The sequence below is a fragment of the Lutjanus erythropterus genome, chromosome 11 (assembly GCF_056507025.1).
Source record: "Lutjanus erythropterus isolate fLutEry1 chromosome 11, fLutEry1.hap2, whole genome shotgun sequence".
NCBI classification, from domain to species: Eukaryota; Metazoa; Chordata; class Actinopteri; order Lutjaniformes; family Lutjanidae; genus Lutjanus; species Lutjanus erythropterus.
Window position 1 is genome coordinate 16,180,363 of NC_139327.1, and position 27,499 is coordinate 16,207,861.

The 27,499-nt window shown below is 38.0% G+C and overlaps 1 protein-coding gene across 1 annotated transcript; it reads left to right on the forward strand.

Annotated features, from left to right (window-relative positions):
* Positions 1–785: 785 nt before the first annotated feature.
* Positions 786–27,339, forward strand: LOC146318810 (cohesin subunit SA-2-like). The gene is made up of 34 exons (XM_084730967.1): positions 786–974; positions 6,023–6,149; positions 6,249–6,327; positions 7,487–7,648; positions 7,739–7,835; positions 7,916–7,992; positions 8,890–9,094; positions 9,214–9,365; positions 10,911–10,984; positions 11,212–11,335; positions 12,053–12,151; positions 12,371–12,450; positions 12,861–12,968; positions 13,947–14,055; positions 14,381–14,498; positions 14,637–14,740; positions 14,836–14,928; positions 15,018–15,107; positions 15,199–15,402; positions 15,508–15,578; positions 15,765–15,852; positions 16,619–16,699; positions 16,882–16,974; positions 17,074–17,248; positions 17,341–17,480; positions 17,572–17,673; positions 18,447–18,595; positions 18,710–18,838; positions 18,954–19,162; positions 20,775–21,012; positions 21,142–21,252; positions 21,758–21,884; positions 24,265–24,342; positions 25,169–27,339. The coding sequence occupies exons 2-34, from the start codon at positions 6,106–6,108 to the stop codon at positions 25,190–25,192; spliced, it is 3,834 nt and encodes a 1,277-aa protein (XP_084587093.1). The 5' UTR covers positions 786–974; positions 6,023–6,105; the 3' UTR covers positions 25,193–27,339.
* Positions 27,340–27,499: the final 160 nt, after the last annotated feature.

Below are 27,499 nucleotides of genomic sequence, written 5' to 3' on the forward strand. Positions count from 1 at the left end.
CTCTGGAGCCTCAGGTTTCCTCAGCCTCAGGAGATACTGGATGTGATTTAATATCTAGCCATGTACATTTTGGGTCTTCCTGAAACCAGTCTCAAATATATCTGCAGAGACGTGAGAGTTGCTACATACTATTATTATTATTGTTATTATTATCATTATTACCATTATATATTTGTTGGATGTATATTGTGTAAAATCTTGTGTATCATTTTATAATGCTAACAATACACATGGACTCTGTTTGCACTACTATTTAAATTTTGGCACAGTTGTGCACATTTCATACTTTCTATTTTATCTATGTATACTACTAAAATGTTCTGCACGTCACTTTCTACACATTTTATACTTGAGTTGACACTTTACAGTGTATATTATGACTGCTCTCACATTAATATTAGTATTGTTAGTACCTTTATGCTTATTTATTGTATTGCCTAGTCCTTTGTTTTTCTTTTCTGTATTTGTTTTCCTTAGTATCTCTGCTGCTGAGACTGAACTTTTTCCACAGGGATAAATGAAGAGCTACATACCTTTCTCAAACCGATTTTGCTTGAAAATATAGATTTAGTTTTTTCCCAATAGTAATGTCTCCATTATTCAAAATGATGGGTTTGTGTGAGGAAGGGGTGTGTATGAAACATAATCTCCAGGCTACGAAGGCCTGCTGATGAACAGTAGGTAAGTTTGTTGTTACCACAGGAGAAGCCCTGACAGACATGAGTCCTCTTCCTGCAGTTCACGGTGCCACCGACAGGTGGTGTGTGTGCTGCATGTATTAACAACGAAAATACAAACTGTGCCTTGCTATGTTAGCCACCAAGGAGCTTCCTAACGTTAGCTAGCGAATAAAACTAGTATTTTTTAGATTCGGAAAATGACAGTTTGTGTATGAAATTAAGGAAAACGTCTTCTTTGCAAAGTCTACAACGTTTGGATTATTTGGTTTCAGTCCGTGTTTGATTTAAAACGAGGTAAGTTGTAAAATGGCGGATAGCTCAGTTAACATCCAGTTTGTCATTGATGCTGCTAGATTACTGGATAGCTGGCCAGACACTTGACATTACTGTTAACATGAGTTGTTGATACAGAAATACCACTATATTTGAATGAAATGGACGTGATTAACGATGGCGACCTGAGCTTCCAGCTGCTATTAAGCAGCTAGTGGTCTCGTTAGCCAGCTACAGCTATCGGTACTGCTAACCAAGCTAGCAACTAATCTGATGCTAAAATGTATCAGAATCCTAAAATGAACCTTAACTCTACCGTTCTTAGATCGGCACGAATAAAGCAGTCAAAGAGGGAGTCTCAAGGTAGCTAGCAAGATAATGTCTCCGTGAACATATCACATGTGAGTTAGATTAGCTCACGTTAGCCACAGAGCTGTTTGGCCGTCGTATCAAAGACGGCGGCGGCACGTCAGGAAGAGATGAGAGTAAACCAGCTGCTTCACAAACATCTGCAGCTACGTCTGTGGTTCGGAAGTAATTTTACTGAACTGCGCCTATCACAATTGTTCGGGGGATTATTTTGTTTTTAGAAGTTATGTTTGAACTTACTATCAAGACGACCTGCTGTAAATACTTTTGAAAATATTAGCTACATTACTTGTCAAAGAAAGTAACGAGCGGCGCTCAAACCGAGTACGCGTACACTTCCATTTATGGTCCCGGAGTGTGAAGGACTATGTCATGTTTACATTGCATTTTGGGATTGCCCATTACAGTGTGCGACTATTGTGTAAACACGCCCCCACAGATTTCCCCTCTCTGACTGTATCTGCTTCCCCGTAAACTAAAGTTGCGAAACTGGCACCAACATATACCGGCACTATTTGTCTGCTTCAGTTATTTCATTAACCATATACAAAGTCCCTTTTCTATAAAAAGCTTTACAACAGTTTAATAGTTAACATAAATTTAGATATGTGGCAATATTCATACCGTTTTGTCTTAGCTGTGTTTATGTATACACAAGAGGGAAGTAGGGCTGGGCCATATGACCCAGTACATAGTATAAATACTATCGATATTTTATATGTTGGATACACAATTTGTATCGTGATATACATAATTTCTCTCAATAAACGCTGTTAATTAAAACATATGATGAATTGCTGTAGACTTAACTACCCAATGGTATATAATACAGTTTTTTTGTTTTGTTTTTTTTAACCAAAACCTCTATTAATAATGAAAGAATATTGTAGACAGGGTCATAGTGGGAGTTACAGCCAAGTAAACTCAGTTCACCCACCTCTTTGAAATGAGACTGGCAGTTATACCCACTTATTTTCAGATTAATCATATGGGTTTCCCATACACTCCTGAATGAAGGTGCTTTCATGAAATATTAACACAATGCGATTTTTGATAAATAATCATCAGTAATGTGGAAATGACTAACAGGGTAATGTTAAATAATACAACAGATATAACTGTCTGGGAAGTTCAGAAAATGACATTTTTGTAGTGTCATTCAGCCTTAAACACCAGGAAAAGACAACACATATGCCATATGTAAGGAATAATTTACAGTGACCAGGTCATTATAGTGAAATAAACTCAGGCAGTGTGCTATGGGTCTTGAATTATCCTTAAAGGGTTTATTTCACAATAATTACCTGCTTGGTGTACATTATTCAGCTTATTACATGGTGACTTACAAAAAGATTTCAATAATTTGACATTAAATCATCAACAAATCAGAACTGTGTTCATAACAACATTATGATCCTCATCACAGTTCTCAGACTTTAGAAAGCTGTAATTGGACAAGTACAGCTGAGCATTTAATAAAGCTATGTAATAACTTTATATAACAATATCCAAAAAATTTAAGACCATGTCTAGTCTCATCATATCATGACATTGTTATAATATCGTTATATTGCTCAGCCCTGCATACCTTATCTAATTTAATTACATAGACCTATAAAAAGCCCTAATTATATCATCCATAATATGTAGTTGGTTAACATAATCCTTGGTCTGTTCATACCATTGTGTTATATAATGTGTTGTGTTATAATATGATATATGCATACACAAGTGGAAATTGCAGAGTTCAGTTTGAACAGTCTCCCAGTTTAAAAGACCACACACGTATCACAGTCAGTGCAGTGTGGTGAGCTTCTAAACAATAACATGTCACCTCATTTCCTATCACTGTAAGAGCATGAAACGTGGCTTAAACATACTGTATCTTCCTTTAATTTAATTCATGTTGTGAATAAACCGTAACTCAAGCATACAAATGATTTACTAAATGATTTACCAAGTGTATTTAGCATGGTGGACCCGATCCATTATGTCTTCGGTTTTATGCATGCTGTCATTTGCTCATCTGTGTCTGTCAGCAGGAGCTCAGATGTAGACTTAGTGCTGTTACTGCTCTGTCAGATAACTGTCTATTGAATGGTAAATGGCCAATTTTGCCTTTAGAAAATCACCTACTTCTCATTCTCAGTACAAATTGTGCTCAGCTTTGGTTCAAGAGGTAAACAAGGGTCTAACAGTATGGGGAGAATTAAGGCACATTACCTGCTACACCATATCACCATTCTAACATCCTCTGTTCTTTATCTGGCATTTCACTTGACAAGGGGAAGAACAAAATATATGATTTTAGAATAGTCATTAAATTCATTTTTACTGTCCAGCTGTGTTTACTCCCACAATGCCTTCAGTCCTCATATAAAAAGTGGAAAGGTACAGAATCTGTACTGGTTATTCCTGTCAAATGCCTCCTTTGTACTGCAAGTTCAGACCAGGCAATTGAACTTCATTTAAGGCTCCCTTCACCTTCTCTGTTGTGTTGGACTTGATCAGTGCAGGGACCATGTATAGACAGTCTACATCACACTTATTGATGCTTTCCAAGGTTGTCAATTCTGATTGATTTCTGACATTTCCAAACAGATGTCTTTAGATTGCTCCTTTTCTCCATGCAGCAGTTAACAAACCCAGACTGTTTAATTAACAATAATATGAAATGAAGTAAAATATGAATGAAATACATAAAATCATTGTGAATGTAATGCACTGATTAGAACCTTTTTTTGTATTTTAATTTAATGACTGACAAACTGTTATTCAGATATAAAAAGTGACATCAATCATAATGTTCATCAGTTAAGTTACTTAAGTGCTTGGTAGTAATAGACTTTGGCCTAGCTAGAATTTAATGATTCAGAGGATGACAAAAATGATTAAAAAATGCTGATTATACAGTATTTCCAAGTGTGCCGTTTGGGAGTTAAAATTATTTATTAGGTCAAATGTAAGTCTGTCTACACAGCCGAGACAAAAGCAGGTTTTTATGAGTTCTGACTGTGCTGATGTGTAGATGTGAGTCAGTGCAGTGACTGAGGAAAGCACCTCCATTAATCCTGAAACAAAAGCGTGGTCGTTGAGAACAATAATAAGATGTGTCATCAAAGTAGGGTTGCATTGATCAATGATTGTTTTCTACATCAATTAATGAATTGACATTAATCAATTCATTTTTTTGTCTCCAGCGTGTCAGAAAATATTGAAAAATTTGCACAAGTTTTCAGACGCCAAGATGACACGACTTTTTTTGTTTGTTTGTCCAATTGTAAAAAATAGAGAAAAAGTATCTCAGAAGCACAGTAGTCTCTCATCCAGTTGAGAAGCTGGACTGCTAAATGTGAGGCATTTTGATGGATAATTGACTTAAATGAGTACTTGAATATCAGAATTGATGATTTTTTTTGTCCGTGGGTGATTTTCATAGCAGACATTTTAGCCTAGTCGGAAAAGTACAGGTGTTGCTAATAACATCGACGATATCTCAGTTCTTTCCAAGTGTCCCAGTTAGTCATGACAGTGTGACAGCGAGCTACAATACATTTTACCAGGACCCAAAACCAAAGCAGCTAAATAGAATTCATCCATCCTGAATTTTATTATTTACACCTGTGTTTCTTAAGGCTTTGCCAATGTTTTGTCAGCAGCCATCATGTCTGTTTGGGCTTAAGAATAAACAGACATTTCAGTGAGAAATGCTGAAAAAGTCAGAGTAAATGCTCTATTTGTCCCAGGACTAAGACAGGAAAATTCCTTTGTCTGGTTTTTGTTATTCAACACAGTGTTGATATAACTGGACAAAACTGAACAAAAATTGCCATATTTCTTGACTGACCCCATTTGGCCCATCGCATGGGTTTGCAAGGCCGGGGAGCCAAGCAAACAGCCCATTCTGAACGGACACGAGTTCTGAACGGGCATGACCTCCAGCAACACCGCAAGCAGCAACCCTGGGAGCCAAGTAATTGGCCCGTTCTGTACGGGAACTGCACTAGTTCTGAGAAAAGAAACAAACACGTTCTCTTTGTTCCTCGGTCTTGAGTATTACATTACATTACATCTTCAAACTGAGTCCATTTATAATATGTAGGGCTAGGCGTTATGGCTTACAAACAATATAAGGATATTTTTGGGCTATTGTGCAATATACAATATAGAGCTAGATTTATACTTTCTATAAAATAACATAGCACAAATTCTTAGATAGTGCAAACATGACAATGTTATAGTAGTGCAGGGCGAGCTGGACAAAATATCTGGACAGAATCAATTTTCACAATATTTTTGACAAAATACTTCTATGTTGATATTTATCGATATTGCGACAGTATTGTAGAGATGGCTATTGCTGTTCTCACAGAATATTAACACAGTGAGATTTTTGATAATCATCAGTAATGTAGATATGATGAATAAGTTGCTAAAGGCAAATAATAGAAAGGCTAGAATTGTCTGATAAATTTAGAAAGTTACTTCACTTTACTGTAATGCAGCCTTAAAAACCAGGAAAGGAAAACACTTATGTCATATCACGATATAACGCTATTCAAAATCAAAGACGATATCTAGTCTCATAGCGTGATATTGATATAATGATAATAACACATACTGTGATTTGTTTGTGAATAATTGCTGCCAGTATCAGTGTTGTCATTAATCAAGAAACTCTGATTTGTGTTGTGTTTCAGGGCAGCTGAACAGATACCTTCTTGCTTGGGGTCCAGAGCAGTAGAAGCCGCCTACTCCTGCAGATCCAGAAAATGTTAAAGAAATGATAGCAGCGCAGGATTTGCACACAGAGTTTCAATTTCCCCAGTAAGCAGAAATGTATTATTAAATTAAACATGTCTTTGAATGTGTTTGTATGTATGTATACTACCATGTGATTGTAATGACTTCATGTGTTGTGCACAGAGAGGCAGAGTCTCAGTTATCTTCAGATACTGACCTTGAGGATCCTGATGGCAGATATGGGAAAACAGGAAAAGGCCTGGTATGTATTTCCTCTCTTATATATTTGTTTTGTCATTTTCCATACCTGTCCGTGTTTAATCAGCCTCACAGGGAGGCATGAGCCAGTCCCAGAATGCACTGGGTTGAAGGCACTGAAACACCCTGGACCGGTTCCCAGAGCATCACAACACACAGAGTAGAAGCAGTGTGATGTGATGCAGCAGCTGTGTTTGAACAGAAGATAAGTCAATCCTGCATCACTATCTGCATCAAATGTCTGTTGTTATTTAGTCTGCCACTGTGACAGATTTTTAAATTCTCAGTGACCTCATAAGATATTCAGTCTCCACGCTTTTTTAAAGCACATTTGCTCCGAGTTATGATAGCACGATAACACAATTAAATCTTCCATTTAACGCTATAGTATGTAACATTTCCTCATTAAAATGTCTAAAAAGGCTAGACCTGTGTTGTATGCTTTGTGTGCTTACATTATTCCAAATGTTTCCAACAACGGTCAAACCTAGGGAAATTCACAATTTGTTCAAGGTAACAGTGTCTTTTCTACTTGCCACTAGTTGCTGTAACTTTGGGGAAAACACAATGTATGTCGGATTGTATCAGAGAGGAGGAAGGAAGCTGGTGATTGTGACTAAACATGATGTAAATAAAACTTATATACATTACCTCATCTGTGAACATGAGTTTACTTTTGCGTTGGGGTTTTCCATTCGCACTTCTGGCCGCAAGTCAAACCATGTTGTGCAGATTTGCATTTCCATTCCCACTTACAACATGCTAAGCTGTGCTATGTTGTGCCCAAGATGGACCTTCTCCAAAATGGGGCCATAGCAAGTGCCACCACACAGGTGGTGGTGACACCTTGTCTACCCACTCCTGTTGCGAGACTTAACTCATGTCTGTACAGAGAGAAAGAGGTATTTAAAAGTGTCTGTGTGTTCAGCTCTGAGTGCTTTTGTAGCTTCTAACTGAATCTCTGTGGCTTGAAGTAAGCTACTCTCCTGCACTGCTGTTTGTACGTTCAGGTGTCTGCTTTATTTTACTGTTTCATGTTTACTTTCAGTCAGCAGGAATCATGTCAAGTTACCACAGAAGAAAAACCAACATTTCCCATTTCACAGAAATGAAATTTATTCATCCTCCATCTAGCAGACATTTAACATTTTCCTCTCCAACAGGCAGCCAGGAAAGGGAAGAAGGCGTTTGGAGACAAGGCCAAAGGCGGGGGAGCAGCAGGGAGGCTCCCTGGTCTTGGGCGGGTGAACGGGCATCATCAGGAGAACGGGATGGAGAATATGACCCTGTTCGAGGTGGTGAAAGTAGGAAAGAGTGCCACACAGGTGGGTACACACTAGTGTGGTGAAGAGATTATGCCATGTTCTGTAGTTTCTTCTCTTTTTCTCATTGTTTGGTTGTATTTTATTTTCCAGGCTGTTGTTGATGACTGGATTGAGGCATACAAACATGACCGGGATGTGGCTCTCTTGGACTTAATCAACTTCTTTATTCAGTGCTCTGGCTGTAAAGGTAAGTATCTGACTGTCTAAACATGTGCAGGTTTGGTGCCTGATAACAAATTAATACGGTGAACTTTTTTCTTCTCATAGGGGCTGTGAGTGGAGAGATGTTCAGACATATGCAAAACTCTGAAATCATTCGGAAAATGACAGAGGAGTTTGATGAGGTGTGTGTTTTTACTTTTCATTTAAAATAAATAAAGGATTTAACCATAAATCTATCCAGTTGCCAGATAACAGCCTGGGAGATGTTTTTAAAGGGATAGTTCAGATTATTTTATGTAGCGTTGTATGACGTACTTAATGATAACCAGTGTATTAACTATAATAGATGGCGGTTGGCATGTCCACAGTTAGCAGAAGCAGAGAGTCAAGCAATGAAATGCTGTAGACATAGTCAGCAATAAAAGGTCCACCTTTTGGTGGGTTTGCTATATTTGGAATATTTTCACGCTACTTTTTTGATGGGAAACCATATAAGCCAAATATTGCTGTATCCACACAAACCCAAATCATAAATTTTACCTTGCAGAACACAAGAGTTGTAGGTCTACTGCTGCCTCAATTGGTTAGTTTGTTTATGTTATTGTGTTATTTTTAGAAGGTTTGTTCAGTCACACAGTAACAGAAACAAACTAACAGACTGAAGCAGCTTTAGACCCGTAACTCCCATGTTCCATGAGGTAAAAAAAAAAGATTTTTCCTGTGGAGTTGGAGTGATTTGGAGTGAAAAAAAAATCAAATATAGCATACACTTAAACTAATACTGATTTTTTTCTGGTGGACTTTTTTTGAAGTGTTACATTTTAATGCTGATGCTTTCCACAGCAGTTTGTTGCTCAGTTTCTGTGCTGGTACTCATCTCTGCATCTCTAAACTGGAGGCCTGCCGACCACCATTTACTGGAGACAATAAAGTGACTATGCATAAGTACCTCACACAAGCCAACTTCAAATAATCCAAACTACCCCTTCAATGTGACAAACATGAGGGAAATAAACATTATGAGATGACTGGGATCCTCCTGCTCTGAATTTGATCATCTTTCTGCCATCATCAAACAGGACAGCGGTGACTATCCATTAACTCTGTCAGGACCGCAGTGGAAGAAATTCAGGATAAGCTTCTGTGACTTCATTGCGGTTCTGGTGCGTCAGTGTCAGTACAGCATCATCTACGATGAGTATATGATGGACACGGTCATCTCGCTGCTCACCGGCCTGTCTGACTCACAAGTCAGGGCGTTTAGACACACAAGCACACTAGCAGGTCAGTTTTAATGAGCATTTTTCACTTTTGCTTCCATGCTTGTCTTGTCACTCATGCTATTATTGTCCGAAATCCGTTATTTCCTCAGTTGTATATGTGAACTGTGTTGTCTTTGCCAGCCATGAAGTTGATGACAGCCTTGGTGAACGTGGCTCTGAACCTGAGCATCAATATGGACAACACACAGCGACAGTATGAGGCGGAAAGAAACAAGGTCGTCGCAAAAAGGGCCAATGACAGATTGGAGCTGCTGTTACAGAAGCGCAAAGAGGTGAGAAGAAAAATAAGCTGTCCACTTGCAGTGCCCTTTGACTTTGATTTTGAATGCTTTAAGAGTCAGACTTTTTCAATGTGTTCGGTGTTTCTCTGAAATATTAGGTCACAATATTTACAGTGATATATAAGAGCCAAACAAACTAATGCAAAAAGATTATTCTATCCATAATCATAATCATCATAATGGCCTTCCAGTTTACTGAGATTTTTTATTTATTGTCATATTTTGGCACAGCAGTTTATCCACTCTGTAGTTGTTAGGAAGATTGTCTCACACTGACAGCTGCCTCAGGGTCTTAATGCAGGTCACTGTCCATCATCTTCTGTTGCAATCACAGTGTAACGTCACCTACTGTAGGCTCATGTTGTCTCATCTAATCATCTCTGTGACTACCACATCCCCTCGACATCACTCATATCAGTCACGAATAACTGCCTTTTAAAGACATTATTAAGACTTAAACTTCATGTTAAGTCATTCCCTCTGTATGTCACCGTACATCTATTTTCTAATTGTTTTGAGCCCATTACTGAAAACACTAAACATATTTGCTGATTTCTGGCAGCAGGACTTTAAGATCTTAGGTGTGAAAGTCTTTTTAATATTTGGCTTCATTTTTGTAAATAGACCTTTCCAGAAACGGGGCACAACTAGACGGCTTACATGTCAGTTTTAGAGGCGTTGATTGCATTAATGATCAAATATCTCAAATATGAACCTTGTGGTGAGCAGACGGCACTCATCTGGATAAAACAAGCAATTTATGACAAGAACAATAAATTTATGCTACTTAAGTGTTGACTGAGGAGCCAAAGCCTCATATAGCTCCATTTTTGTCCCGCATGATTAAAAACAATGGGTGACATCTTCCTTCATCACTGAACAGTGGCTTTTCTTTTTATTTTGAGTTAGTCTCACATACATGGTCCTGCTGCTAAAAATACTCAGTAGCACACCAAATGTGCTTTCAATCCATGGCTGAAAATAATCACTAACAAATATACAATTTACTTTTCTTAAGACATTTTTGAAAGATTTACTGCTTCAGAAGTAACCAGTTGGCCATTGTTGGTTGAAATTTGTTAAAAATGTGTAAAAAAAACAAAGCTAGCCATTGCTATAATTACTTCATTTTTTTTGTAGTGAATTAGCGTGATAATAAAACAGTGACACAGGAAATCAATAAAGGACATATAATAGACAAACATACAGACAGCTTAGACATGACATGATAACATAAAGCAGTTATGATGATATCAGAGAGCAAAACTGTGTTGGCTCAGGTAGGGTGTGTGATGTATAGAAGTGTGTGTTTGTGCATGTTTAGATGTTTGCATGAGAGGAAGAGTGGTCTTGGGCAAATGACACGCGTGGCGGAGAGAAGGAAAATGTATATTGAGCTTTACCTGTAAAATGTCTTGAAAGTGACACTTTTTAGTTTTTTTGTTTGAGGGTTGAATAAGACAGAAGGAGGGTATTTTCTTTGGGCTGTTTTCATACAAATAATTTAAAAAGTATCATTTTATGTTTATCTTTCAGCTTCAGGAAAATCAAGATGAAATTGAAAACATGATGAATGCAATTTTCAAAGGAGTGTTTGTTCACAGATATCGGTGAGTGAATCCTCAGCTGACTTACATGAACTGTATGCTGAGTGTGAGATTTCACTGGGGGTCTGTAAACACATTTAAGTCTAATCACAACAAGCAGAGACCTTTCTGTCTTAGCTCTTTGGCGCCCTCTAGTGTGAAAGTGATGTCAACACCAATATGAGTCCATAAGATTTTTTTTTTTTTTTAGCCTAAGGACTAAATTTAATGACCTCTCTTGTTTTTGCCAGTGATGCCATTGCTGAAATCCGAGCTATTTGCATTGAGGAGATTGGAGTGTGGATGAAGCTGTACAGTGACGCTTTTCTCAATGACAGCTACCTGAAGTACGTTGGCTGGACAATGCATGACAAGGTGAGTGAACAGACAGGGGTCTGTATGTAAACAAATTAACCAGCTCACTTAACAGTTCATCCCAAATTCAAAAATGCATATGTTCCTCTGGCCTGCTGTGATGTTCATCCATCTAGATCGTTTTGGTGCGAGTGGCAAAGTTTTGGAGGAAACTCACACCAATGTAACTTAGATGGACAAATAGCACTACAGACCAGAGGGAAAAAAATGTGTACTTTTACTGTTCCTTTAAGAAAAGGTGATGATTAAAAAAATATGAGAAAGTCCAAATTTATCATCCAAATTAGACCAACATCTAACCTTAGTTTAAATGAAACTAAATCAAGACTTCTGCAGGCACTTCAGAATACATAAGTCACAAAAAGTAAGGTTAGGGTGGCCTTAAAATGTCTAAAATTAAAAGTGGATGCGCTCAAGACTTAAGACACAGAGGCTAAACATCTGTCATATAAAATCATATCCTTTGTAGTCAGTATTAACATGAAACCAGTCCTAAATTGCAATTATAAAGGTCGTAGATGGTCTTTAAAAGTCTTAAATTTGACTTGTTGAAACCTGCAGAAACTCTATGTAGTTCTCTTTTCTGAGAGTTTCTATTCCATTAAACAATCCCTGTTTTGATTTACTTGGGTTAATACCAAAGTAACACCTGGTTTTCAAGTCAAATATGCTAAATATTTAATGTATGTAATGTCTGTATTTCCCCTGTGACTCTAGCAAGGTGAAGTGCGGCTGAAGTGCCTGACTGCCCTGCAAGGCCTGTTCTACAACAGAGAGCTTGGCGCGCGACTGGAGCTCTTCACAAGTCGCTTCAAGGTGAGCTCACAGCTACATCACCTTCAGTCCTAGTTAGAGGCTCCTTATACATCATTGAAATGTGTTTGACATTTACAGGCTTTTCACTCGTTGTGTCTTTATATGCTGAAAACTATAATTTTGACTTCATTATAGCGACGCATGATATTATATCTAATGTGATGTAGATCATCTAGCTGGTATACTGTATCTGAAACATTAAGTTGTTGTCACTGACAGGACCGCATTGTGTCCATGACTCTGGACAAGGAATATGATGTTGCGGTGCAAGCCATTAAACTACTGACACTTGTCTTACAGTGAGTAACCTCCCCTCTTCTGGACTCATTTTGCATTTAAACTTGTTTTATGAAGCCATTTTATGTGACTCTAAAGACATAATACTCATTAAGGTTAACATTGTAAATACACAAAACTCACTACAGGTTTGGATGTAATATAGTTTGGCACAAAGTAGAGCCATTCACCTTGCTTATTAGTGCTCACAGATGTGATGTTTAGGACTGACTGTTACTGTCCAAAATTGGCAGAATATTACCATATTTTCTTTGTTTTGTATTCTTATTTTTTCACTCATCCTCAAAGATTCTTTGGGAACATTTAAAATAAAAAGATTCACACATTAAAGTCAAATTCTAAATGTTCAACTGTGTCATTCACAAATTCATTGAACTGGCCTTTATGTCTAAGAATGTCTTTTATCTAACAGGAGTAGTGATGAGGTTCTGACAGCAGAGGACTGTGAGAGTGTGTATCATCTAGTTTACTCAGCACATCGACCCATCGCTGTTTCAGCAGGAGAGTTTCTGTTCAAGAAGTAAGTGTTTTATGGCAAATGAAACTTAATCTTACTTCTAACACATTTATGACAGATCAAATCACGTGATGTGTGTGTCTGTGGCAGAAGAAGCTGGTTATGGTCTGGTAGTGTGAGATTCCTGGTGCATAGAATTCATCTTAAAAGATGGCGTGCGGATGAAACACAGGAAGTGGACCTTTTGCAGACATTGTGTAACGGCCATAGTTGCCTGTAAATGGTCAGGGAAATGCCCAAAATCAGTATTGATCCCTAGTGACTATATGAAGACAATCATGGAACGATGAAATAAATGTTAAGTGAAAAAAAATCACACTGTTTTTGTTTGTTATTTAGTGGACACAGTGTGGAAATTACAGACTCCAAAAAAGTGTTCGAATGGCAGCATGTGGTGGATGCTGTGAAGGCTGCTGTCTGATGAGGTTGGACAGTCACCAAGATTAATTAAAAAAGACACTTGTCTGACGTAAAAGTGAAAGCCAAAAAGCACACAGCCACAGGCAGTGTGAGTGTGTGTTTGTGCCACAGATGGAACAAAGATCATGTTTTTTGTGTATGTGTTCTCTTCAGAGAATATCAAACGTGTTTGTTTATTCATTAAGAATGGTGTGTATCTGTTTTTGTAAATGAGTTCTTCATATATGATATGTCACTCCTTCTTGTGTTTCATCCCTCTGCCTTTGGAGTTGCTGTTTTTACTTTCTCCAGTTTTAGTCTCTTTAGTATGTATTAGCGATGTCTCGATACAACTTTTTCACTTCCGATACGATACCAATATTGCAGCCTTGAGTATTGGCCGATACCGATATCGATCCGATATGATATCAGCATGAATCATACATACTTTTATTACTTATTTTGTAGTGTGGAATGTTAGAAAAGGCTTGATCAAGTGATGTTACTCTAACAGAGAACAATAGTCAGCAACCTGCCTCCACCAGGTATTTTTAACAGCCTTTTGTATGATGTTGATTTCAGACTCTTCAGCCATCAAGCTCCGGAGGAGGAGGGATTACCCAGGAGGGGCAGGCAGAGCCTCAATGGCAGCCTTATCAAGACTACTGTCTTCTTCTTCTTGGAGAGCGAGGTAACCACTTCTGGATGTGTTTTTCATTTGTGTATTTTGTTTTGTTTTTAATGTGCTTTTTATGCCTTTAACATACACAGGGTACATGCTCTACCAACTGAGCTACCAGGCCACCACCACTTCTGAATGTTAACCCTCTGCTCATTATAATAATAATGTCCACTTTAAGATGTCTATAAATCTTATTTTAGTTTAGTATTGCATTGCTTTCATTTTTTTAATCAACATGTTATCTTGATATGAGGCGAGGAATCAATATATTGAGGAATATTTCAGTATAATTTAATTTGATTCAATAACATTTAACCTTTTTGATGTTTATCAGCTTCATGAACATGGGGCCTACTTGGTGGACAGCCTGTGGGAGTGTGGGTCAGAGTTGTTGAAGGACTGGGAGACGATGATCAGCCTGCTGCTGGACGAGCCCATGCCAGGAGAGGAAGGTGAGGGTCAGATTACCAGCTCCAGTATGACGACATTTTATTTCTCTCTACTTTGTTGACTTCTTTGAGTGATCCTCAGTCGGTTGGGCTAATCTTTTCATCACATTGTCAGTAACTTTCTGTGCCTGTGATTTTTAGCCCTGACTGATCGCCAGGAGACGGCTCTGGTCGAAATCATGCTCTGTGCCATTCGGCAGTCGTGTGAATGTCACCCTCCAGTTGGCAGAGGCACAGGGAAGAGGGTTAGTGTCTGGTCATCATGCTCCACATAGAGAGGATTAACTGTCTTGAATGATTTCATGTCATTAACATGGTTGGATTTTTGTGCTTGGAAAAGGTCCTGTCCGCAAAGGAGAAGAAAACACAGCTGGATGATCGGACACGGATCACAGAGATGTTTGCTGTGGCGTTGCCTCTGTTACTGGCAAAGGTGATTCCTGTCAGAATTGACTTGCATATTTGGGCAACAGGTTTGATTCCTAACCATTCAGCCTAACTGCTTCTCTTTCCTTGTCACAGTACTGCGTTGATATTGATAAGGTGACCAATTTGCTACAAATACCAAAGTTCTTCGATCTTGATATCTACACGACTGGACGGTTAGAAAAGGTTTGTCAGTTTTTACATTTGTTCGAGATCATGCAGCTTGTAAATTGCATGCACCGTCACTGAAACAATGTTATTTCATTTTCTGTTTAAGCATTTGGATGCCTTGTTGCGGCAAATCTGGGAGGTCCAGGATAAGCACACAGACACTGAGGTCCTGGAGGCCTGCTCCACCACATACCACTATCTCTGCAACGAAGAGTTCACCATCTACAACCGCGTGGACATCACCCGCTCCCAGCTCCTCGACGAGCTTGTAGACAAGTTCAACAGACTCCTGGAGGACTTCCTGCAAGAGGTGGGAGATTATTCACTGTGTGGACTGATCGACAGCACGATTGAATGTCCAGGATTTCACGGATTTGGTGTGTGTTGTTTTTTTTTTTTTGTTTTTTTTTATCAGGGAGAAGAACCAGATGAGGATGATGCCTACCAGGTTCTATCAACACTCAAGAAGATCAGCGCTTTCCACAAGTAAAGCAGTTAACACATTTGTGCTTCTAAGTTAAATAGATTGTTACTTGTTGAAGAGAGCAATCCAATTTGTAGTTATACTATTTGGCATTTAAGTGTTTCGGTCTTTTTTATGAGATGAGATGGGAATAATGACATTTGTATGAATGTTATTATGTTATTATGTTTCGTTGTTTGTTCCTCCAGTGCACATGACCTCTCTAAGTGGGATCTCTTCACCAGCAACTACAGGCTACTCAACACAGGTCTGCAGAATGGGGATATGCCTGAACAGGTAATGGCAGCACTAATAGCTTCTCTAACTTTGTCAGTAATATCCCCAAAATGCTATAGAATTTTTTCTTTCACATCCGTGCATTTACATGCACTTAAGTACCCAGGGTGCACCCTGCTTTCTCCAGTAAGCTGATTTCTTAAACAACATTTGATCGGGGCGGCTGGATCGCTCAGTTGGTAGAGCGTGCGCCCCATGTACGGAGGCTGTGAGTCCTCTGCAGCAGCCGTGGGTTCGACTCCCCCCCATGGCCCTTTGCTGTGTGTCATTCCCCCACTCTCTCTCCCCATTTCCTGTCACATCTTCAGCTGTCCTGTCATCAAAGGCATAAAATGCCCAAAAAATATATATATAAAAAAAACATCATTTGATCAAGGAACTTTCTGTTAGCTTTCTTAGAGAAGTCTTGGCTGTGTATACAGGTAACTGAGCTTCTGATCTGCTTTTTATATGACAAAAATGGTAGATAGAAAGTAACCAAGCATAAAGGAGAGATAATTATCATATTTAAAATAATTTCATCCAAAGTCTGACTAAAACTGAAACAGTTGGGCAAACTTACACTAAGCAAACTTATACTAAGTAACAAATTACCCCACTCAAAAATAAGGTTTTCTCTTTGTTCTTGGGGTTGGATGTTTGAGCTTCACTTTATTTGTAGATATGTCTTGATACATGTCTGGAAGGAATCTTTTCAGTAAATATAAATGCTCAGACTTTGAGGAACATTACAGCTGATCTAATCTGCTTGCCTCCATCCCCCTAGATTGTGATTCACGCAATGCAGTGCACACATTACATCATCCTGTGGCACCTGGCGAAGGTTTCAGATGGCAGTTCAGTAAAGGTATTTACATAAATCATGATGTATTTTTTGGGATACTTAGCAAAATAAGTGTGTATGACAAGGTGTAAGTAGGATATCAGTTACATAAGCAACACAATTCTATACAAACATTTGCATAACAAATGACTTATTATTTTTAAATAGATCTATTCACTGTCTCCCTGAATATTTGCTTCTTTCAGGGTGATATGACAACCTTGAGAAAACAAATGAGAGCTTTCTGCTTAATGTGTCAGCGCTACCTAAACAGCATCAACACGGCAGTCAAAGAACAGGTGGGATTATGCTGACTGCACTGTTGGCCATTGTTCAACACCACTGAAAATTTGGTTGTCAGTATTTTCGTGAATGCTAACTTGCTGTTTTCATTCTAGGCCTTCACCATACTGTGTGATCTGCTGATGATCTTCAGTCACCAAATCATGTCATCAGGCCGGGAACAGCTGGAGCCTCTGGTCTATACACCAGACTCCTCTTTGCAGGCCGAGCTGCTCAATTTCATCCTGGATCAGGTTTTCATTGATCAGGATGATGACAGCAACAGCACAGGTCAGAGTCAAGCGCCACTGTGTTAATCAACCACACTAACATTGGAAGGAGGAGGCTGCTAATGTTTTTTTTTTGTGTTTTTTTTCTTCCAGACGGACAGCAAGATGATGAAGCTGGTAAAATTGAGGCTCTGCACAAGAGAAGAAACCTTCTGGCTGCCTATTGCAAATTAATCGTTTTCAATGTTGTTGAAATGAACACCGGGGCGGATATATTTAAACAGTATATGAGGGTATGAGGCTCAAAGCTTTTTGATATCAGTTATGAGGAATTCCTCATCATCCCTGCTTCTTGTTAACAGTACTACCTCTCTTCTTATTTAGTATTACAACGACTATGGGGATATTATCAAGGAAACGATGAGTAAAACAAGACAAATCGACAAAGTACAATGTGCAAAGACACTCATATTGAGCCTGCAAATGGTAAGATTCTTTGGAGTTTTTCCTTGCCACTGTTGCCAAGTGTTTGCTCATTTTGGTCCTGTATGATTTGACGCTATATAAATAAAATTGACTTGACCTTGCCTAGTTAGAGACATTTGTAACAAAGACAACATATTTATTGTTGCCTTATTTCATTTTTAGATACAATAGTAGTCTTTCATTGCCAGCGTATCTTCCAGGTGATATAAAACAAAATATTTTAAAAAAAGTACTGATGTTCATGTTAATTTCTGAGGCATCACTTTTACAACAGGTTGCTCCAGTGTATCACGTAAACAGAGGAAGACTCTTCCTCTTAGTTCTTTAGACTGAAATATAGATATATATTATAGAGATAGATAAATATAGATATATATTAATATGGACAAAGATAAAGTCAGCTGCACTGCCCTGCGAAGCCTTACTGCAGAAACTGCTAAGGGTAAATCTGAGAAAAATTACTTTGAAGTTTTTTCACTTGACAGCTTTCGTAGTTACTGTCACAACACCAATCAAATTAGTGTAATCAAAACTGAACATTAAACATTAAAATTTAAATTTGTCATAAGATAAATCAGATGTCAAGAAGTTAACTTTAAGTTATTTATTTCAACCAAAAATGTAGTTACTGCAGTCATCCTTTGGAGGGCAGTGCAACTGACTTGAGTTACAACAGAACTCAAATATATTTTGTCTAGGATCAGACATCTCAGTCTGTGAAATCACCTGTAAATAAATGTGAAAATGTGTATTTATGTTGTTTTCTTTTGTAGTTATTCAATGAGATGTTGTCTGAACTCGGCCTCAGTGTTGACCGCTCAACTTCTGCCTTCTGTGGCATAAAAGAACTTGCCCGACGCTTCTCACTGACTTTTGGCTTGGATCAGTTGAAGACGAGGGAGGCTATCGCCATGTTGCATAAGTAAGTATCCAGACTTTGTGATTTAAAGCCTTGCATGGAGCTCAATCTTATAATGAAGGGTGTTTTAATGAGCGAGGCTTTTCATCCATTATTTTATGTTGTAATTTTTTTTAGGGACGGAATTGAGTTCGCTTTTAAGGAACCAAGTCCCCAAGGAGAGGGGAGTCCACCCCTCAACCTAGCCTTTTTAGACATCCTGAGCGAGTTCTCAAGCAAACTAATTCGACAGGACAAGAGAACAGTGTAAGTTTGAGCCACAAGACGTGTGCCGTGGTGTATGTTTGAGGGGAGCGTGGAGTCTGACAGCGAACTCTGAAACCACCTAATTGTGCCTGTTGTCCTTCTGACACTTCCACAGTCACATGTATCTGGAGCGATTCATGACTTTTCAGATGTCCCTGCAGCGAGAGGACTGCTGGCTGCCCCTCATTTCATACAGGAACTCCCTGCAGGTTGGAGGGGATGACGACACCATGTCTGTCATGAGTGGGTACAGCAGTCGAGGGTCCACTGTCAGGAGTAAGAAGTCCAAGCCAGCCACTGCTAGCAAAAGAAAACTGCCTGAGGGTGAGCAGTTTTGACATTATATACTATTATAGATCAAGATCTACTTTGTGTATTATATGAATTGTGCACCCTCTCTTTTACAGAAATAATCTTAGCTTGTTTTTTTATTTATTTGTATTTCAACAATGTGTGTGTCAGCAGTGGAGGGATGTAACTAAGTACATTTACTCAGCAGGTGTGTGAAAATACTTGATTCTTGGATGCATCGCTATGTGGACACAGAAAGTTCGGAACTGATTCATAAATGTCAAAAACCGATTTTCTAAATGTCAATTATTATGATGTTGATTGAGTAAATAACTCAGCTGTGATGGCAGTGCAGCAGTGCATGTAGTAGAGGTATTAGCAGTCAGCAGGGAGATGTACTTCATCTTCTCAAAAGGCAGTGCTTCCAGCCTGTTTTGATTTAGTGTCTAAAAATTTGCATTTGCAAGATGAACATGAATTGTATTGCAAATACTTTCTACACCATCACCCAGAGATGTGATCAGAGCGGAGCAGCAGTCAGCTGTTACAAACGAGAGCAGCTGAGCAACAGACACTGCAGCATTAAACAACTTCAACCAGCTCCGTGGTGAAGAAAATAACTCTCTTCAGTCTGTTTCACCTCTGAATCTCTGCACCAGCTCTGCATGTTGGACAGTGATGTGTTTCCTCAGGGCTAATGAGAGCTTAATGATAACACACACAACGGAGCACTCTGCCTCCCCCTCATTTTTTCATACAGGCAGGAGACTGGAGGATGCTTTCAAGTTAATTCATTAATTAATGAAATGAACTTTTGAAATAATAAGGCTGCAGAGCATTCAATTGCCAGTTATGTTTCATATTGTATTTCAGGGAAACTGTATCAAGAGGCTGAAAATTGTTCCCCCTGTCTATTCATTCAATCAAGAATATATTCTGAATCAGATCGGATAAATCTCCATTTTAGGCAACTTTAACTTCAACTCAACTATGTCTCAGAGGCAAATACCCCACTACATTTGTCTGACAGCTATAGTTATTAGTTTCCTGAGATACCCTCCCTTTTCATTGAAACACATTTATCTCCAAATTTGGTTTTGAGTCTGAATGTTTCTGACAAGTGTTGAAAAAAAATCTCCTACTTCTTAAACACTCTTGGATAAGCTGGGAAATGCATTGTCACAAATTTGAAAACAGGGCTTTAGAGATATGTCGTTCTCAGAGGACAGTGATGCTAGAAATAGATAAGATAATCTTACAGAATATAATGCCTTGCTGTAGGTTTAACTACCCAACAGTATAAAGTAGTTAAATTAGCACAACCGTAAACATCTACGGCAGTAAAATGCAGCATACAAATCAATGCAGCAGTGATATTGATCCAGAAACATCATATATAATATCAAAAGTAAAAATCAGCTGATAATTACTTACTGGTACTTTGAACTTTGAGTGCATAACTTTTACTTGTAGTGGACTATTTTCACAGTACACTACACAGTGGGGTAGTGATATTCTTGCTTAAGTAAAAGGACCTGAATACTTTTCCCACCAGTGTGTGTCAGTGGGGAACAGTGATTCTCTGAGTCACCTCCTCTGTAAATGTCAGTGTGTTCTGTCATTTAGTAAATCCTTTCTGTTGCAGAGGAGAACAGCTGCAGCAGCACTGACGCAGTTTGGATGAACCGTGAGCAGAACGTGCAGACGCCAGTGATGATGCATTCACCCCATCTCACCTCCACTGTACTGAGGGATCCAAAGAAGATGAGGCCGGAGGACAGCTACGCCGCCGGATACGCCATGCCAACAGAGCAGCACCCCCATCAGCCCATGCCTCCCCAGCAGCAGCAGCACCATCACCACCAGGCCGCCATTGATTACAAGTAGGAAAAGCTTTGCTCTTACATGTTCCTTTACTTAACATTGATGTGAATATTTGCAATATCTTGTACTACTTTTGCTAAACAATGGCCATTAAGAAGTCATGTTAAATATTGAACACTGTCCCGTAGCACCCAGGTTACTTGGATGTTGACACAGAGGCAACAAGCTGAAGCCCGTCAGCAGCAAGAGCGGGTCAGCATGCACTACGCCAAGATGAGGAACCACATGCAGCAAGCAATGTGAGATTGCACTTCTCTTCAGAGTACATGAAAGGTCCAGTGTGTAAGATTTACAGGGATGTATTGGCAGAATATTGCAGAAATTAAGTATAATATTCATAAATATGTTTTCATTAGCGAATAATCACCTGAAAATAAGAATTGTTGTGTCATTGTTACTTAAGAATGAGCCATTGATATTAGAGGGCATGGGTGCTCTTTCACAGAGGCCACCATGTTGCATCACCATGTTTCTACAGTAGCCCAGAACAGACACCAAACACTCGCTCAAAATACCTTCTTTCATGTTTTTCATGAATTTCACAACCACCGTAGTTTCTCCTACATGCTTTGAAGGGGAAGGTGAGATGAGTTCATTGCTTTCAGACCTCATGACTAGATGCCACTAAATCGTACACACTGGTTCTTTAAACAGTTTTAAATTGTGGAATAAAGCTGAGGAACATCTGATAGACATTATGTGAAAAAGTGCAATCTCCTACAAATATCTTTGTGTGTTTTTCAGTCGTCGAGGCTCTGGACTCATGGAGGATGATGAGGAGCCAATCGTGGAGGATGTGATGATGTCATCAGAGGACCGCTTGGAGGACATCAATGAGGGCATGGATTTTGACACGATGGACATTGATCTGGTAATTTATGTCTGCAATAACTGATTTTCTTGCCGACTTGGGAACAGGAAACAAGTTGTATATCCACCATTTTCACTCATCGCCTTTGAAAACAATATGACAAACTTGTTAGCAAGCAGTTATTTATTATTTATTCTTCCAGCAGTTATTTAGCATTAATATTTAGTTGTGTTTGTGACCACCTGATGAATGTAGGTCCAACAGTTACTGTATTTTGCTGCAATATCTAGAACTGGTTTTAAATTAGTACCATTTCTTGATTGGTCAATGCTGAAATATTGATAAGCTCCTGGACAAATGGTGCTGCTGTCTGTATTTATGTAATTAATTTGTTGTTACATAGCCGTTCATGAGTGTGGTGCAGGGAGTCAGACACGCAGTGAAGAACAGTATGTGTACAGTTTAGGCTGTTTGTCAGTGAATAAAGGCTATAGCTCCTCAAGTCCCAAACCAGGTTCTTGTGTCTTGCATGCAACGAAACTGGGTTAGTTCAGTACAGGCTAACCTAAGACTGACTGTCCTTTTAAGGTCAGCTAGCTGTTCTCATTTTGACAAGCTGCATCACTTGAGGAGATGACCAGTTGAAAGACTGTACAATCTTTTCACATCAATGTTTTTCATTTTTTGCATCAAATAATGGAAGTAGCATTGATAAGAGGATTGATAAGTATCCGCATTGATAAAATCCCAACAATACCCATTCTTTCCATTGAGTACTGAGGGAAGTATCTGGTTCTTTAGCTAATATATTCTTCTTTGTTCAACAGCCAGTCACTAACTTTATGCTGTTGTTTGGTGTTGAGCAGGTAGTTTGCAGTGAGTTTTTAGAGATTTTTTGCTGAAAACAGCTACCTGCTGTGGCAGATGACGCTGTGAGAGTGGTGGGAGTAAATTAAACAGTGAAGTTGCAGCTAGACAGTTAAATAATGAGCTGAAACTCCGTACAATGCTCCATAAAGCTGCAAATTCAGGTGATAATTCTCTGTAGGTTCATCAGTACCAGTAACTCCTTTAACATTGTCACGTTGTTTTCACATATGATACATTGAATTATAAAAAAAAACACATTTTAACTGTATGGTTCAGTCAGGCTTTACTAGTAGAAAGGTTTTTGAGCAAGTTTCTTCCAAATAAAACATATTGGGCCTTATTCACTAACATGTGCATTCTTTCTGTGCGCACAAAATATATTCCCATGCAAAGTCACTCTCTGATTCATGAAAAATGCACACTGGCCATGTTTGTTCTTACCACAGTGCATATATTAGTGAATCAGAATCATTCTAAACTGACAGGCTCGCACCCGCTGCCTGCGATCTGTATACTGACACGCCCCCTTTTCTCTATATTATGAAATGTGTTTGCATAGGAAAGTATCATGGAGGAAGTGGTGAAGTTGTTCTAACTTCACATTAAAACAGAATCAGGCCTTTCTGCGTTGTGTGGGCATGTTTATTTGTGTTGAGAGCTTAAATGCTGTCACACGAACAGGAAATAACATTTTATTTCTCTGACTCATCTGCTTTCTGTCAGCGCTGAGTGCTGCTTCCCCCCACTCAGTCTGTACCGCGGATACACCACTGTGCTGCCCGCGTCTGAGGAGGAAGCCAGAAAAGGCACTTTGGTGAATCATAATAACGTCTTGGACTGGAATGATCAAGGCGTGCGTGTTGTGTGTCCAGAGAAACGGACTGTCTTTCAGGGGAAAAAGAAATCGTTTGACATTAAAGTTAATGTGGAAAAAAGAAAACAGACCAGATGAAAAATAAGGAAATAGGTTGAGAGCAAGGAGCACCTGATCTGTCAGCCCAAGATGAGAGTATTCTAAATATCCTTTAGTGGAATAAGAAACAAGGGTGAAAGTGATGGCATCCAACAAGGATTTTCACCTTTTCACCCAATATTATTTGTTATTATTGTTATTATTATTATTATTATTATTATTACCATTGTCTAGCACAATACATTCATAAAATGCAACACAAACTGCTTAACTTAAAAACAGATAATTATATTTATGATAAAATCCTAAAAACAAGGAAAATAACACAAGATAAATCAAACTCAGCTGTGCTGTCATCATTGGTGCGTATGCATGGTCTGAAGATAAAGTTGTTGGTAGAGTACGAAATAATTCAGGTAAGAAAACAGTGATGAATCCCAGATTTGTGCATAAAACATGGTTTAAGCACAATTTTGTGCGTATGCACTGTTTGTGAATGAGGCTCATTGTTCTTTGTGGTGTAAGAATTTACATGTCAGAATAATTGGCAACATTTGATTGTTAGTAGTTTCGATATTATATATGAAGTTGAGCCCCTTTGTCTTATTTTTATTACATTTTGTGGTTCATTATTCTGACTGAGTTGTTCTTTTTCAGCCGGCATCAAAGAATCGCAGAGAAAGAACTGAACTAAAGCCGGACTACTTCGACCCATCTTCCATCATGGATGATTCGGTAAAGATTTTCAACTTCTTATACCATGTATTTATTTACTCCCTTTGTTCTTTTTAAATAATATGTAAATGTGATGTTTGGTATTGTACAGAGGCTGTGGGTGGCCATGGTTACTCATATTTTTTTAGGCCTGTTATGTCACGATCATGACTCAATATTTAAGGATAATTTTTAATGTCATTATTGTTATCCATACAGCTTGATATTACAACTTAGAGCATTACTCTAAAAAAAAAATCCATGTTTTGAGTACAATAAAGATGCACCGACTGACCAGCCAGTGACCGCATTCAGACAGTTATCAGCCATGACTAGTGATTGGCTGATCAGCATTAGATTTATCCAATTCTGTGCCAGCCATTCACACAAACGCATTGTGAGATGTTTCACGGACAGCCACAGCAACACAGACAGTAACATCACAGCTGTATTCACATATGTTGACATGTTGTTGGTGTTAAGAGGAGCAATAGACTCCCAAGAACAGAAGAAGAGGGGTGAAGAAAGCTTGGAAAAAGAAAATGGAGAAAGAATAGAAGACAATGGCTAGTAGTAACATGGAGCACTTTTGGAGAAAATGTAGGTTATTTAATAGTCAGTGTTTCATTTTAAACCTACAATTTAATTTTCCCATTAAAGAAAAGAAAAATTCCCAGAGATAAAATGCTTATAAAGTAACTCTTAACCCAAATATTTTCCAGTCACTGACAGTATCATACATATATATAAAATGGGAAAAAAAAATCTTGCTGCGCTAAAATTGTGCCAGAACATTTTCTGTTTATGAGATTTTGGATTTCTAAATTTCTGTCTTGTTTGTCTTTAGGTTCTCAATGTTCCAATGTTCTAAAACAAATTGGATGCATTGAGGAGAATCAAACTCCTTGGAAGATACGATGGACATTCTCTGTGAAGATCTGAATGGAGTGAAATGGACTACTATAAATGGTTTGTGAGACACCAACGTTTGCCTCTTCAACACTTTGTTAAAAATTTAGAGGGAGAGCTTGAATTTGAATTTTATTCTGATATTTTCACACACCTGACTTTTGTTACGCTGAAGTGGAAATGTTCCTACTTCAGTTCAAGTTACTCTAAAAACAACTTGATGTTAGCTTTCACTGAGGGAAAGCAGTTCAGACATGTGGCAGGTGCATGGTGAGGGGACAATAACAGACTGAAATTCAAATTAATAATATATACCTTTAATCTTTTTCATTCAGTAGACAAAAATTGTCTGATGTAAATACATAGTGGCCAATATACAGGAAAGGGTGAACACAATTTCACGAACACCAGCAGGTAGGATGATAGCCCTGCAAAATAATTTGACCTTTACGATGCTTGTAGTGTTCAGTTGTTGTTGAACACTATAATGACACTGCACTTTGTCACAGAGGTGTTAATTCAACTCTATGATAATTTTACAGCCATATTTTTTAGAAATTGTCATAGGCGCAAATCAATGCCTCTCTGGCTCAATCCAAACAGAAACTGAACATCATAAGCTTCATAAAGAGGGCATTTATTGCAGTTCTATTGAATCAGACTGCTTTTCGTTGTAAAGGTGTCAGTGATGTTGTGTTCACCTGCTGTACTTTTAAACTGTAGACTTTGGCATGGCATGTAGCCATATATCGAAACATGTACACAGTAAAGTATAATGTGAACTGGCGTCTCATACTGTTCAAAGGCCTTGCCACAAATGATATACGACATTCTCAGATTTCTTTGTGATGGTATTTTTTAGAAATGTATGTGTTCTGCTTTTATACCTTATAGATGACTTTGATTTATAGATATTTTGTAATGACAATCAAATGTAAATTAATGGTTTCTAATCATGTTATTTCACATAGATGCTGAAATAATCCTTTTTAATGAAAAATGATTATGTTACTATAGATACAGCCAGCTGTTTGTATTTTCTTTTCATCTCTCTGTAACAAATGGGTGCAAAAGTAATGCGTCACTCAAATGTAGGAATTTGACAAAATGATGGCTGCATCTAAAATTATTTTTTAATATTGGGAGCATTCACAGTGTCATGCATAAAATTTTGACTCAACCTTAAACATGTAATCTCTCCTATATCTTTAATATTTTTCTCCACTGTATAGTACATAATAATATCTAATAATACAGACATGCCATAATTGCAATCTTTAGAAGAAAGGATTTGAAAAATGGTTCAGAAAGGTGTGTGTTGTTTGTTTTTGTTTGTTTTTTTTGTTTTTTGTTTTTTAGTTTGCAAGTGTGCAGAAGATTTTTTCAAAACGCCAATTTATTTGATGTACCACTGTTGCGTGTATAAGATTTATAGAATCATCTGGAATTATAAAGTTTTAGAAATCTTTAGTCAACTATTATAGTATCAGAATTGTATATTATACAATTACAGATGTGTAATATATTGTGAATCGGTGCTCATTTTATATTTGCAATTTCTGTTTGCTTGAAATTTTAGGGAAATGTTAAAGAAATAGAATGTAACTATTTGAAGTTAACCTACTAATTTGCAAGTATACATACAGTACATTGTTTTGTTTGCCTTTCAATGGATTGTAGCGATTATTTCTTTACCTCTGTGTATTGGCCTGGTTGGCAGATTCAGATTTTATGGAAAATGGTGTATTCATATTGTAGTTAGAAACAAATCCCTAATTTCCTCAGAATCTCAGTATAAACTGGAGAAACAGATCACATGGTCTTATTAAACATTACCATATACATACTAACTATTCATATTAGGCAGATGAGAAAAATACATCTTAGAATTGCCTGTAAAGTTACATGGATCATTTCATCTTGGATCTTTTCTGTTTTGCATTGAACTGCTGAAAATGTGCATACATCTGTATGTTTACACATATTTAAATATTTGTGTATATTAAATTTGTGTTTTTATTCTATTTTCAAAGTGCCCATTGCATCCTTTAAGATTTGTATTTATGTCTGGAGTTGTAACATGAACAGAATAAACACTCTGCGACTGTGTGATGATTTTAAGAACATGGCTGTCAATCCATACGTCCAAATTAGGGGTAGATATTAGGGATTTAACGATATCCAAAACTCATCCAACCAAGGGATTGATTGACAGAAAGTAGATTATCCATGTTAGGAAAAAAGATGGAATGGTCTGGTGGACCTGCTT